Source organism: Pseudopipra pipra, chromosome 8, assembly GCF_036250125.1.
Source record: "Pseudopipra pipra isolate bDixPip1 chromosome 8, bDixPip1.hap1, whole genome shotgun sequence".
NCBI lineage: Eukaryota > Metazoa > Chordata > Aves > Passeriformes > Pipridae > Pseudopipra > Pseudopipra pipra.
The window spans coordinates 21518756-21533374 of NC_087556.1; the positions used below are offsets into that span (position 1 = coordinate 21518756).

The 14619-nt window shown below is 40.8% G+C and overlaps 1 protein-coding gene across 1 annotated transcript; it reads right to left on the minus strand.

Moving 5' to 3' along the window:
* Positions 1-4239: 4239 nt before the first annotated feature.
* Positions 4240-14211, minus strand: CCNJ (cyclin J). The gene is made up of 5 exons (XM_064662969.1): positions 13781-14211; positions 11847-12057; positions 9104-9403; positions 8858-9017; positions 4240-7406 (listed from the first exon to the last, which is right to left on the minus strand). Exons 1-5 carry the CDS (start codon positions 13847-13849, stop codon positions 6995-6997), a joined length of 1152 nt encoding a protein of 383 aa, XP_064519039.1. The 5' UTR covers positions 13850-14211; the 3' UTR covers positions 4240-6994.
* Positions 14212-14619: the final 408 nt, after the last annotated feature.

Below are 14619 nucleotides of genomic sequence, written 5' to 3' on the forward strand. Positions count from 1 at the left end.
ATATTTGACTTTGATTTATTCAGAGTTGTCCTGCACATTTTTTCAAAGGAAAGAGAACAATTTGTAAAAGGTTGCAGAAGAAAGTGCTGCTTTAAATCTGTTTTATAATGTTACTGCAAGTATATAAGGAAGCTAAATAGCCTTTTTACTTTCTTTTCTAATGGAGGTGCACATTATTGCTGATATCCATTTTGTGCTGATATAGGAGGGAAAATGGCATTTGTAACTAGAAAAATTCTTTTGGATTCTCTTAATGGGGCTGTATTGCAAGGGGATCTGTTACAAGAAGTTTGATACATTTTTATGCTCTCCAGAATGCTGATGCTTCATCAATGGGGAGAATGCAAGAATGTGGAGATAAGATAGTATCCTGTTAAAAATAAACCAATGCATGCACTAACATTAAGTGTAAACAGGAATATATAAACAGGGGATGGCTTATGGAAACAAACAAAACAGGCAGCATTTGCCGAGAGAAAATTGCAATGGAAGTGCTTCCAAGCTAGTTTTGTGTTCTCACAGTCTAGCTGATCGAGGATGTGGAAAAAATTCTTGGTGGTCTCTCCTAGGTGTAGTGCTGCATGCTTGCTGCCTTTTTACCAGCTGGTTCTCTTAAGTCTTGGGAGACACACCCACTCCTTTGTCTGTCAATGAAAATAGTCTAGGTATTCATAATCTCTGCTAGAAGGGTATGGAATATCCAAGCCCTTGGAGATTGTCATTATTGCACCCCAGTGAGTGTGCACTGAGATAAGATATGAGCACTGAGATACAATGCAAGGCCAGAAGCATAGAAGTGCTCTCCAAAATACAGGCACTTTCCCTGGAAACAGTTTCTGTGGCTTTTCTGAAGAACTTCTCCACCTCTGGAGATCTGCAGCAAAACCATCTGGAGTGTCATCTACCCTCCTGCAAAATTTATGCATCTAAGCACACTGCAACACTTAGCAAAGCATTGCTGCTGTTACCACTTTAAAAGCAAACAAAATAAATAGAAAGCTCCTCTCTAAGCAAAATAGTTGATTGGTGGTTGGAATAAAAATATGTAAGTAGATGACTGTAGAAGAGGGTAAAAAAGAGGGATTTGGCAAAATCTTTCATGACATTGTGTTGACAAGAAGCAGATTCATAATCTGTCTTTCCCTTCCGCTGTGGAGTCTCATTAATAAATTTGAGGGGGAGCTGAAAGGAGGGTAAGTCTTAAAAGTACTCAATCTGGTGAGCTTGAGTACTGGAATATCCAGTGTGTACAGTGTGCATATCCATTGTGCAAACAATAATTTTCAAATACTTCTATTCAATTAAATGTTACAGTTTTCTGAAAATTTCTAAGTAATGTTTTACATATCTTTGTTTTCTTAAATATGATAAAGATACCGAGATACCTCAATGCATAGAAAAAGGTGTTTAAGGAGAAAATAACTCTTGATAAAGAAAAAATAACTCTTGACAATACATCTTGAAAATAATTCTTGACATGTAATACTTGACAAGCAACAAACTCCATAAAAGGTAATTGTAAAATGCTTCATTTTAACTATAAGCATTGCACGTGCAGTAGAGTACCTTTTATATATTAAAAGGTTTTAACTAGAGAGTGATTGTTGATAAAGATACGTAACAATTGTTTTGTCCTCTTAAATAATCCTTCCCAGTTGCAGATGTAATAAATTTTCCCCCAGTTATCAGATACCATATGCAGATGCCACACATGCATTTGCAGTTAGTAATTGAAGCTGAGTATCAGCCTGGCACTTATTTTTCCAAAATTCCTAGCAAAGAATTTTCTCTTGATAAGTGTTTTCATCCATATTCAAATATTTGTGGGTCTTCTTAAGTTTCTCTTATCAGGCATGAAAAAGAATCCTTTAGTTAAATTATGTCTCAAAACAAAGTTACTGTTGCTGACCTCTCATGAAAAAGATAATAGACTCGATATTTCAGTTGGAAGGACTTACAGCAATCATCTAGATAAGAAATGAAAACTAGGAAATGCAGCTTTTTGGTGGCAAAATGTGGCAAAACCATAATGCATCATTTCAGTACCACACAAAAAATTGTTATTTGTTCCAGGAAGATGCTAACCGTGCATTATTTGTGGAATAAACTATAAATTGGTATTCTAATAGCTCCTAGTAAATCTCCTAGTAATTACTGACTGATTAGCATGAACAAATTCCTATAGAATATATAGCCTTAGAGTGGTCTTTTAAATTATTAATAGAAGATAGGAAGTGCATACTTTCTTTTAAGAGAGCTTTAATGGGTTGTTCTATGGAAGCATTCCTGTATCTTGCTCCTTCAAGAGAGTAAATGCAAATGTTCAAAGAAAAGCAAATAATAGTTCTAAACAGTTTTCAAATGCATACACCAGCTAATAGGTGTGATAATTTTAACTGACTTGCAGTGATGAATATGAACATTATATACTGAATCTCAAGTTTATAATTTTAACACCTGGAAGTCTTCCTTAAGGTTCCCTTCTTATCTTGGTAGGACTGGCAGCAGAAGTCCACATCCTTGGTTGCACTGTGGATTTCTAAAACCTGGAGCTACTTTCTATATGGTTACCCTTTAATTAATTCAGTTAATACGTTGTTTTGAATGTTTAGTAGCAAATGCTTTTCTTTGTCAGAATGTATATCTTGTTTATTGAAGTTATCCAAATTTACTCTCTACCATTTAATTATAGGGAAAGAGCAAAATGTGTAATGTAAACTTCACAACTGTGCTTGTGCCATAACTTCTAAAATATCCCTGTGATGGAGACTAAAAATAGCTGTGTATTTTGTTATTGCTGCTTTACTTCGTGTTTTCAGAAATTGCTGTTGACAGCCTTGTAGTACGAGATGACTAACTGGGCACTTGTGCTCGCTCAGATAAGGCCTTATCTACTCACAAGACTTTTGTTCCCGTGAACCGTCAGACTGGAGAGTTCATGGAGTATTAAAGGAGGATACTGCATTACTTTCTGGCTTGTATAAACAGCAGTACTACAGTTGCAAAAAGTCTTTATTCCTGGTGATGTGCCAGTCACGCAAATGTTAACTTGAAATTTCATCTTTTAAGCTAAATTTGCAATGCTTAAATATACTCATATTTTAATGTATAATGAACCTGGGTCACGGGAAGCAGAGATATAGATTTTCTGGTTACGTACAAACACAAAAAAAGCCTCGGACTTGCAGTTTAATATCTGAATCTGAGACTTCTACTGAAATGCTGAAAAGAATCTGGCAGTCCTTGTAGTTGTTAAGACTCATAAATGCCAGGGATAGTTCCTATTTTGTAATTACAATTAAAAAAAATATAAAACCTTGAAATCTCAAGGAGACAGTCTAGACAGACTTGACTTTTTCAGCCTTAAGGGTGAGGATGAAACTTTCCAGATCAAAGTAACCATGTAATGTGCATGCCACCATCATGCTGAGCATTGCCCTTGTTCCTTAGTGGGACAGAGTAGAGCTTGCTCTCCCTCTGGCTCTAGGCCCTCTAAAAAAGGTTTTCACAGAGGTTATTCCTAAGTGGATGGGTGAAAGCTAACTGAGGCCTCATAACTTCATTTTCTAACTTTAGAGGAATTAAATTCTATGCAAGCTACCTAATTTTTGTACTATAGCCGTGATCACCACCTTATTACCAATGTGAAATGTGCACATTGGTAGGAAAAACTAGAATTTCTTCTACTAAGAAGCAGTTATCAGAAGTTCAAAACAATCAAAAATATTTGTGCTAGGATGCATCATGTGATTTTATGCTGCCTTCAGCATGACTGAGCCTTCACAGCTATTGTAAATAACGTAAGTGCTTGTAGCTCTTGACAAATGGCTATTCCTACGTGTCCTAAATGATTTTTAGTATTAGAAATTGGAGACTGCCAGTATCACTGCTTGATTTTGTTATAAGAACAAAATGAGTTCATCCCCCAGGCTCTTGAACTACTTCAGTCCTTTTGTTCTTGATTTCTTTGTTACAGCTCTGTACTAGACACATTGTTGAAGTGTACAATATTTAGCATATGCTATGGCTGCAGTTAGTTTTAAAGCCCCTTCCTGCATGATTTCCTTCCTATTTTTTCAATTGTGAAGTCAGTGTGTTCCTGAAGCTGATGACAGTGTTACAGAAAGGTAGGGGGGAGGGAGAGAAAGAAGTCCTTACAGCTTCAGCCCATACCTGGGGCAAGACAGTTTACATATTTTAAAAAACCACACACACACAAGCATAATACACACTGGAGCCTTCTTACTCAAAACTAGTTTTATTTTAAAAAATAAGTTGAATGCATAGCACTCACAAAGATTCCATTGTTTTGGACATTTTGCATTTAGGAGCACCATTCTTATTTATGCCATAAAAAACACATTTTGGTTCTAATAGTAAGAACAGTGTATTTTTAATGTACACTGGTAAAGCCCTTTTAAATAATATAGATTGAAACTGTTCAGTGTACATTTTCTCTGTAGTCATGATGCAGCTGTAGTGTCAGAAAAAAACCTGCAAACTAAGTAATAAATTAAAAACAAACAGCATGTAGTGGATCTTTTTACAATTGACCTAATGTCTCAAAATAGTCAAATAATACCCTATTAAATGCAAATTTGCAGTATTAACTAACTGAATAAGCCCCCCACCCATTATAATTCCAGTGTTAAGTATTAGTTAAATTTTTATATATTGAATGCCTATGGAATAAATTTACTAATACCCCCAAAAAAGAAGAGCCTATACTGCTGTGTCACAAAAAAGATGACAAGTTAGCTGATTTAAAGATTTTACAGAAAAAATTGCTACAGGCATCTGCTGTTATTTCAAGTCATGGTCTATTACAAGACTGTACATTCATAGCATCAGAGGTAGTTAGAGCACTGAGGACTTGGATACAGCATTGCAACAAATCAAACCAGCAGAAAGAAGTCCATTTCCCTCTAAAATGGGTAACAGTGCCAAGTAAAAAGCACGGCATCTTATGAGGTGGAAAGTCTCTACTTAACACTACTCTCAGACATGGGGAAATATTCATTAAGAGGAGAGGAGAAGAAAAACTCAAACCAACTGGCACTTTAATAAAGAACTGATCACACTATGCCTATTTCAAAGTTGATTCTCTAGCATAAAACAGAGGGGGTCATCTTTTCCATTCACCCTCCCATCCCTCTTGACTTGCACATCTATGCTACAAAAGCCCACAACAAAAATTGGGATTTAAAAGACAAAACAAGAGAAACAGGATTTCTTCTCCTCAACAATAAATAGGTTTTCATAGCATGTTACATAATTCAATACCAGAACGAATGAACACAGCTGTCCTCCCTCTATTCTGAACATTATAGTCATAAAGGCTTCATTTTAATATTGATATTGTAACTTAATTGCCCCTGCTTTCAAAACAGTCTCTGTAAGATTCAATACTTCAGTGTCATTCGATGGTACACAATTTTAAGTGCTGCCACTAAGACAGGGGAGAAGGTGGTAAAAGAACAAATAAAACCACCAAAAAAAAGCCCTTAAGCCTATATACTATAAAGATAATTTTAAATAGTAAGAGTCCTGTCATCCATACCTCTTCCTCCCATTCTACCACAGGAAAAAGTCAGGTATCCTCTTGTATTAGGGAAAAAAAACAACCAAACAAAAAGAAACAAACAAAAAACCCCCAAACCATCTCCATTAATATCTCTACCACCATTTTCATCCAAGAGTTGGATGAGTGAAGCCTTCTACCCTCACACTATCCACTCCACAGGAGAGAGCGTAATTCCATAAAGTTACGTAATTAGCACCTTAATCGCGATAAAGCAGTTCGCTCTGCAATATATGTTTGATCCACCCATTTAGAAGAGTAAATCTCTGTATCTTCTTCTAGAACTCCCAAATAGTAGAAGAAAAAGTTGCCCCATTATTACCTGAGAATTTCCCTCCACTATTAAGCCTGACAGAACTGGATTTCTGTAAGCATTTAACTGTACTTGTTTTGTACGAGTGACACTGTCAGTACAACTGGAGGATGCTTTCTGTTGGTTAATAATACACGTGGTTGTGTGTGTGTACACAGAGCAATCACAGCCAGTGCAGAAGTTCTAGTACAGTACAAGTTCAGCTGAAACTTTCTCTTTTCTTCAATTACCGCACTGCTGGGCAGTAGTTCACAGCTATGTTCTGTGAACACTGACATATCCCTTTGGTTCTCTGCATAGATGCCCTGAAGAAAAGCCACTTCACTTGCTATAGTATCTTCCCTCTCTGCCTTCCTTCCTCAAGTTATACCCAGATTAGTGTACAAACCAGCAGCACAGAGTAATGAATAGAAAATTCCCTGAGTTAGTATGAAAGAGTTACTTTAAACATAAAAAGGATAGGGAGGAGAAAAGAGGCAAAAAGATATTGTCTCTCCTGCAAGGTACAAAACTTAAAAACTAGCCAAAATACCAGTTAACTCACATGCCTTAGCCTAAAGCAAATATCCAACGCAAGTGGTGAAAAAGGGGCAAGAGTATGGAGTCAGCCAAATGAGATTTGTTTCTTCCTGTGATCACCATGTATCTGTAGAAGTCTGGCATTCAGTGGATTCTTGAGTTTCAGTAAATAGAAGGTAATTGTTAATACTGTATGGTGGTATTGCATAAATGTCTTCAAAATAATACTGCATTATCTCCTTCATTAAAAGGTAAGTCTGTAGTTAGTCCACAGCTATTTTTCTTTTGAATAGTATTTCACAGACACGCCTTAGAAGAACTGAATATGCTGAGTGTCACAGTAAGAACTTATTATCCCCAAGCATACAGAGTCTTTTCTACAGGATGGTCTGAGTGCTTATTTTTTGCAGTCTGTATTTGAGCTGTGGTACCGGTTGCCAATCCAGTTGCTTTTTTTCCTGGAAAGACACCTTTTTTATTCAATTTTTTGCCCTCAAACTTGAGATTTAACCAAAAAAATGAAACCATTTCCACACAACTCCCCACCCCAAACAAACAAGCACAAAAATATTTTGTAGTTATCACCTCTCAAAGCAGGGAGTAATACAGGAATATCGTCCATTCACTTGGTAACTCCGGTTGTAGGAGACACTAATACATGGCTTCACTTCCAGTGGCACAGCCAAGGATGTGGCAGCACCAGTCTGTACATGGCCTCGGGCCTGACCACTGGACTGTAAGGCAGCAGGGCAAGTCTGAAGTGGGTAAGATGCTGTGTGATTAGATGACAGTATCTGTTGGCAGCTTTGCTGCTGTGATGTCTGATGGTGGTACTGTAATGAAGACTGATGAGCCTGGAGATAGTGGGGTATGTGCTGCTGAGCATTGGCCTGCTGGGGGGTTGGGGCTGGGGGCTGAAATACAGAGTGTTGGGCAGACTGAGCATGTTGTCCTTTTTGCTTGTTTGCTTCCTTCACGTCATTATCATGCGCACTGAAACAAATGGAGAACAGAGAATACATCAAAATAGATACTATTTAAACTTTTCTGGGCTAACTTTTAAGAGTACCCTAAAAATGATGCAAATATCTGAAATCTTCTAAAGCTTTTTTAAAAGATGAAAGAAAATAGTTTTAGCCTACCCTTTACAATCATCTCAGGTTTTAAAATTTGGTTAGGTTACAGTCTTTTTTCAGCATTTCACTTCATTGCATAGCAATAAAAATGCAGATGATAGCCAAGTACAATACAAATAATACAGCAGTATCTAGAGTTAAAGTGCAGTAAAGTTTGGTACTGTACTTTATTATCCCAATAAATTTCCAGATTATCATAACCTGAAATTGGAAGGTATTTGCTACTTCTACCTCATTTAAATTAAACAGAGCATAAAGTTTTTGAAGACAGGATATCAGAAATGTTTTTAAGATCTCCATTACAGTACTTAAAGTTCATATGTATACTGATTATACTGATATTGGATCCTGTTCTGGGAAGCAGAAACACTTTTTTTTTTCCCCTTCCTCTCCCCTTTTTTCTACACCATCCAGTAGGCTCACTTGAATTCCCTTTGATTTACACCTGTCTGAAGTATACCTAGACACACTCCTTCTTGCTCTTATGCTGAGGCTAAGCAGATGTGCACACTTCATTCCTAATTTGTTATGGTGCTCCCCCCACAAACTGTTCCAGAGCAATACTGAAAACACTTCTTCAGGTACTAGTTTGACTTTCATTACACACATTAGTGAAACCAAAAGAGGCCATTGGGGTCATAATGTCACACTTCTAACACCAGTGTGATTCTTCTAGATACTACTGTGCTTCTAATGATCAAAATTATGTTCAGATCTGGGCAAGAGCAAACTTCTGTAGGGGGAAAGCAGATTGTGTAACATCCTTTCCCAGTAAGATTCACTTGGCACACGTTGACATCTTTATCTCATGTCAGCTGTATCTCTCCACTGTAGTGCAGGAATGGATACAGCAAAAATAGATACAAACTCCCTGTCATTTCCTCCCCCAGAAGCTGGCCAATCAGTCTGCACATTTGATCCATCATCTGTTTGGAGCATGCCTTGAACTTCTAAGTCTTCTGTATGGAAGCTCCTATGCCTTCGGTGTGCTTCACCATCTCCTTTTGCTCTCTGAGCAGAACAGAGAGATTGGGAACAAGTTATCTAAGATTCTCAAAGCATCCCAGATGTTCAGTGGAAATGCGAGGCTAAGGTTTGTTTGTTGAAAGAACAGGAAAGAGATCTGACAAAGTTTCTTTTTCGGAAAGAACAAAACAGCTATTACCTAACAATATTCCCTAATATGTAAGTATTTTTAGAACAGAGAAACAGAAATTAAGAAAGAAATTTAATTGCAGTGTTGACAGCAATTAAGCATAACAACAGATGCAGAAACAGGCTTTAAAAAAGCTGGTGCTGTTAACTTACATCAACAGTCGCTCAATACAGGGCACCAGGAAGTCCCAGGAATAGGCAGTCAGATGGTGCAGGCGGGTAGGCCACGTTGGTGAGAGACGCAAGATAATCCTTGAAGAAGCTACACATGCAGTAGCAACTAAAGATGGAGCATAATTTAAAAATTCGTGATCTAGAAAGAAGGAATGAGAAAAAGATTAAGTTTGATGTTATCTGTCAAGACAACAAAGGAGTCATACTCTGATATCCATAACTCACCTTGCAATGATACTTCCAGAAAGTAATCAGCATACTTTGCCATATATAACTTAGTCTTCTCTAAGCAGACCATTGGCCAGCCATCATGAAGATCAGTCTCATGGACAGCAATAGAAAGATAATAGTCGATGAAATGAGCAGCAGTTGGGAGGCACAAATTCCACTGAAATGTTTCTAGCAACAACAACTCCATATGAAGCAAATTCTGTTTTGTTAGTACCAAATTCATGTTAGTCATACAGCCCAAGCTGTTCAACTGTTCAAGTTTGGGAACACTGTCTTCCTTTTCTTCAAATTTACCTTCAGGTGAACAGAAAGAGGAGGGGAAAAAAAGGTTCAGCACAAGTGAACTATAAAATGGATTGTATCTAATCTCTTCATTGGTCATATTTCAATTCTACTAAGTCAAACAAGCCTGAGCCTTTCCTGCAGATGCAAAGCTCAAATGGAATACATCAGAGACAAAAAGGGGTATGTACTATAAACGGCTAGATTTCAGCAGATAATGTCAAACACTGGGTAGGATATTGTGCAGTGCCATGTTTCCTGTTGGTTTTCTCACGCTGGCACACAGAAGCTGGTTGCCAAGAGCAAAAGTAAGATGTGTTAGGACATCACTGGCACTGCATATGCAAGTTTTTGTCACCAAATTATTGTGTAATGTGCCCCCATCATCAATGAAATACCCCTGTGATGTGACTTGGCAAACAACCACCACAGCATTTGGCTTTAATCACCCTCCCACCCTCACAGACCCTTTTTGTTTCTAGAACTCATTAGAGCATAGTTAGAGCTCTAGTAAATGTGGCTGCTTTTAATGCCTGCTACGGTAAGTACAGTTTTAGATTTGAGTGCTGGCAAACTGCTCCAGCAGTTCAAACAAGTGGATTTCAGCAATGTGCATCTGAAAACCCCCTCTGCCATACACAGTTTCAACTTTAACACTGCTAGCAGCTTCAGCTTTCCTTGGACTTTTAACTTGTCAGGCGTGTATGTTTTTAGCCTAAAGCAAAATTATGTACGTAGAAAACCCATTAATAAAAGAAACAAGTGTCACATTTCCATACAGTTTGCCATATGGTTGTGCTATTTCAATTTCATTGCAAATTCTTTCCATCTTACACTCTATTCAGTACTACATGATATGTTGTAAATGCACATTCTTTGAGTTTTGCAGGACTGAACAACGTTTGCTTTTTTCAACAGTGGAGGTACTCATCCAATACCAGTCCCAGTTTGTTAGTTTTTGTTTCTCATACTCTAGCAATTACAGAAATAAAAACTTCAGGTGTCACATAATAATTTCTCTTATTACTTATATAACTTTATCAGATATATCAGTGTCATAACTTATTACACCACTGATTAAACTGCTTGTTTAAGCCACTCAGGGCAAAAGTTTAAAACAGCATTCTAGTTTGTGCTCTCTGAACCAATCCATACACTGCTTCTCAGAAGAGTGAGTACTCCAGGCTTTCAGAGCTACTTGCAGCTTGTCATGAAAGATGGCAGAGGTCATTTAAAAAAAAAAACAAATTCTCTTCAGAACATGAATTTAATTTGAAAATCTGGCATTAGTTCAAAGCCAATCCATTTTCCTAAATGGATTACAGTGGTTTCTGAGGCAAGGTTTTCATACTCAGCATGACATCCTTTGCCAAGAGAAGATTGCTGGCTGGTGGCACCTAATCAATGTCTACCCTTTAGAAGAATCTGAAATAACGCTTTTCTGGTTTAACTATTCTGCTGAATAGCTGTGTTGGTGGAGACAGGGGATGCAATGAAAGGATGTTGTTCACCAAAACCAGCCAACACCATAGCGCTCCAATTTTGTAGTGAAGAGGGCCTAGAGCTAGTGTGATACACCTTACTTGAGAAAATGAAAATAGATTCAGAGAAACAGATCAGCAGAAACTGAACTAACAGTTAGTTCTGCTGCTAGGACCAGGTTCTTTGAGTCTACTGGTTTAAGAACAAGTGCCAGCAGATTTCCCAGCAAACCACACCCATATTTCTTCAGGGACATCGAAAAGGGGTCCACAAATGTTGAAAGATGGATAGACACAACAAGAATCTAGCTGAGGTCAATACAGGCAGCACTGTTCATAATGACTGTTTGTAATTAGTTCTGTCTTCAGAGTATTGTGCATTGACAAATGTATTTCACCAGTATTCCATTTTGTATGTGACAATACAGGATTTATGTTAACTTTAGCTTGCTTAGAGAACACTGCAATTTACAAAATCTGAAGTATTCCAGAAGCACAAGCACCATCAGCAGAATGCAGCGCAGTCTACATACGGTTTATTTAACTTCTTCCTTTATCACAGATATGCAAATTTCTCATTTCCACCACATGATCTACCTATTTTGAGATATCTCTAGAAAGACAGTTTTTTTGCTCCTACAACATAGCTCTAAAAGTTCACATTAGAATAATTTGCTTCCAAGCATAAACATTAGTTTTAATCAGAGTTTGTTTTTTCTACCCTCAGTTTCATCAGGTGCCAACAGAAATCAAAATGAGAGTCTAAAGAAAGGCTCTACCAACTGGGCCAAACTGATACACACTAATCTGCTCATCTTTTATATTCACTTTGTTTCCCCCATCTGCTCTATCCCACCAAGACACAACTTGCATTTGGCAGTACAACCTATATTATGTATCTCAATTATATATCTCTATCTGTAGATTATATATCTCTATTATAATCTATATAAAGATTGGTACCACATACTTACTCGCTAAAAGTAAACAGGAAAGAGCAACCACGTGCAGCTGCTGTGTGGATATGTCATAGCGGTCCATGAAGAGGTCCAGCAGATACACAGCCAGGTGTCGCGCAGCAGGGCAGAGCCTGAACCGATTGCTCACGATGGCAATCAGGTCTGCAAAGTATCTTCTCAGGTGTAACTGGGGAGACTGGCCTTTGTAGGAGGGCAGCTTCAGCTCCTAAGTGGACAGCAGCAGGTAGTTTTATTAAAATCGTCATTTTAGTTTGGTATTAATTGGTATCAAATTAATATAGCTGATATTCCCCAATTTATCATGGTATAAAGGGTTTCTTCCTTCTCTTCACATGATCTCGGACTCCTTTTTCACAGAACAAAATCTATTTGTTGTATTACAGAAGAACTAAGAAATACTTTATTTCTACACAACATTAGTATAACAATTTAAAATTTAACATCTTTCAACTGGGCAATCTGCCAGAGCGACTTCAGCTTTTACGGTTTCTATTGTATTACCTCTGCTGCACAGGCTGTACCTGCCAGCAGGGACACAGCAAGGGTATGCAAGTACTCCTCAGCTGCTTCAACTCGAAGTCCAATAGTTTAACTCAACCCCTCTCTTGCTACAGCTCAATCCCAGCAACCAGACTTTGCACCGCAGTATTTGCAAGTTCCAATGCTGCCAAATCTCCTGCCTCCAGGAAAAGACCACTAACAGCTAGCTGAACCTTAAGAAGAGGAATGGGGAGTGCACGTACCAACATTTGCTGCATGCGCGTGTTTAAACGCTGACCTGACCGATGTCGCACTGACACCGATTACAGCTAAGTGTACACAAACCTCACATCGTCTCAGACTTCCAGGGGGGACCCCTGGAAACAAAGCCTTACCAACACGAAAGCTGAGAAAAATCCGTGGCATGATCTACTTTGAGCAAAAAATTTGAACTGGCAGAAAACATCGTTCCTCAGGCTCCTGCCTAGTAGTCAGTACCTCCTCTTGTATACAGCAGTATCATGAATAAATTAATGAGTTAGATTGTGCAGCCCACTCACAACGTGTAAATAGGATTTTGAGTACAATTACATTTCCAGCAGAAATTAACTTGATTTTATTTAACTTGATTAATTTAACTTGATGACATCAAGTAGGAATGGAGTCACACAAATTTTTAAAAGTTTTAATGTGAATTCAAAGTTCTGAAACATGCTATTGAAGTGAAAAAAACCCTGCACAAACCAACCCTCCACCTACTGAGCTTCAGAATTCACCTTCCACAGCAACTTAGCTTTAGTAATGATAACTTTGGTAGCAAAAAAATGACCTTGTCCTTCTCTCACATCCCCATACCCCCCCACCAAAAAAAAAAAGTTGCTTTAGCAGCCACCACACCTTCAGGAAAAATAATCCGCTGGCCGACTACTATCAGGCAGCAAAGGCACGTTTTCAGTAGGTTCAGTCACTGTAAACTGATTTTCAGCTCTGTGCGTTAGATGTGCTTTATGAAAGTAGCACCAAAGAGCAACTTTTGAGTCAGTCGAAGCAAATCCGAGAGATTGCCTAAACCCTCTACTATTCTTCCCGCACCCAGCGTTAGTACCATCGGGTTTTTGTTTGTCTGAGTTTTTTTTGTTCCAATAACATCACCACACCCCGCGGAGTTCAGACCCGGACCGCCGTACACATCCCGACAGCAGCACCGGGCGCTCCGTGACCCCTGTGCCTTCCAGAGCAGCGAGGGCACAGCCCGGCCGCTCGGACCCGCTGTCAGGGCACACAGTCCGAACATCCGCGGGAGGGAAGGAAGGCACGGCGGGTTCAAGGTTTACAAGATTTACAAAAGCCGACCCCGCCGAGCCTCGGCGGCCGAGCGGGGCCGCCCCACTCGCGCTCTCCGCCCGCCGCAGCCCCACAAAGGCGCCGGGGCCACCCCCCCGGGGTACCTTGTACCGAAGCGCTTGGTGGATGTCGGCCGCCAGCTGTCCTGTCCACCACTGCGCCTCCAGCTCCATCGGCGGCGCGGCGCAGGGCCCGGGCCCCGGGAAGGAAGCGGCGCTGGCTGAGGGCGGGACGGGCAGCGCCACCCTCGCCCCTTTCTGACTCGCCTCCGGTTAACCGCGATCAGCTGCCGCGGGGCGCCCCCGGCCCCCGGGCCCAGCTGGCCGCCATGCGGGGCACAAGTGCGGCTCGTTAAGCCACCCCCTCCCGCGGCGGGGCACGGCCGGGCGAGGGGGGCTCGGAGGTGGCGGCGGGCGCGGGGGAGGCGGCGGGGCCCGGCCCGGGACACCCGAGCGCGGCGCGGCGGCCCCGGGGCTGCGCCGCCATCACGCGGTGCCGCGCGCCGCGCCCATTGTTAAAAGGCCGCGCGTGTACAAAGCCGGGCAGCGCCCGCACGCGGCCGCCCGCCCACCAATGGCCGCCCGCCTTACAGCACGGCCCTCCCGCCCGCCAATGGCCAACCGCCTTACAGCGCGGCGCGCCCGCCGGTCGCCAATCAGCGCGCGGCGCTCGCTGGCCGGGTGCGGGGGGGCTTCGGGCCCGCGGAGGCTCCGCGGCCGCGCCGATAAAGGGCCGGGCCGGGAGGGGGTCGGGCTGGGTGAGTGTTGTGGAGTTTCTGTGCTGTCCCGATCGGCGGGGCTCGCCCGGCCGGAGCACGGCGGTGTTCAGCCCCCGCCCCGAGCTCTGGATAAGACCTTTTTCTTTGTTAGTTTGGGGTTTTGTTTATTTGTTTGTTTGTTTATTCCCTCCCTCTCCCCCGGTTCTCTCCCCGTCTGGCTGAGCT

Bases quoted from the DNA above. Each gene is read 5' to 3' on its own strand.
- CCNJ (XM_064662969.1), bottom strand. From the start codon at position 13,849: ATGGAGCTGGAGGCGCAGTGGTGGACAGGACAGCTGGCGGCCGACATC. The intron at 9,018-9,103 runs GTGAGTTATGGA...CCTTCTTTCTAG, and splicing joins TCTGGAAGTATCATTGCAAG to ATCACGAATTTTTAAATTAT. The intron at 7,407-8,857 runs GTAAGTTAACAG...CATTTGTTTCAG, and splicing joins TGTATTGAGCGACTGTTGAT to TGCGCATGATAATGACGTGA.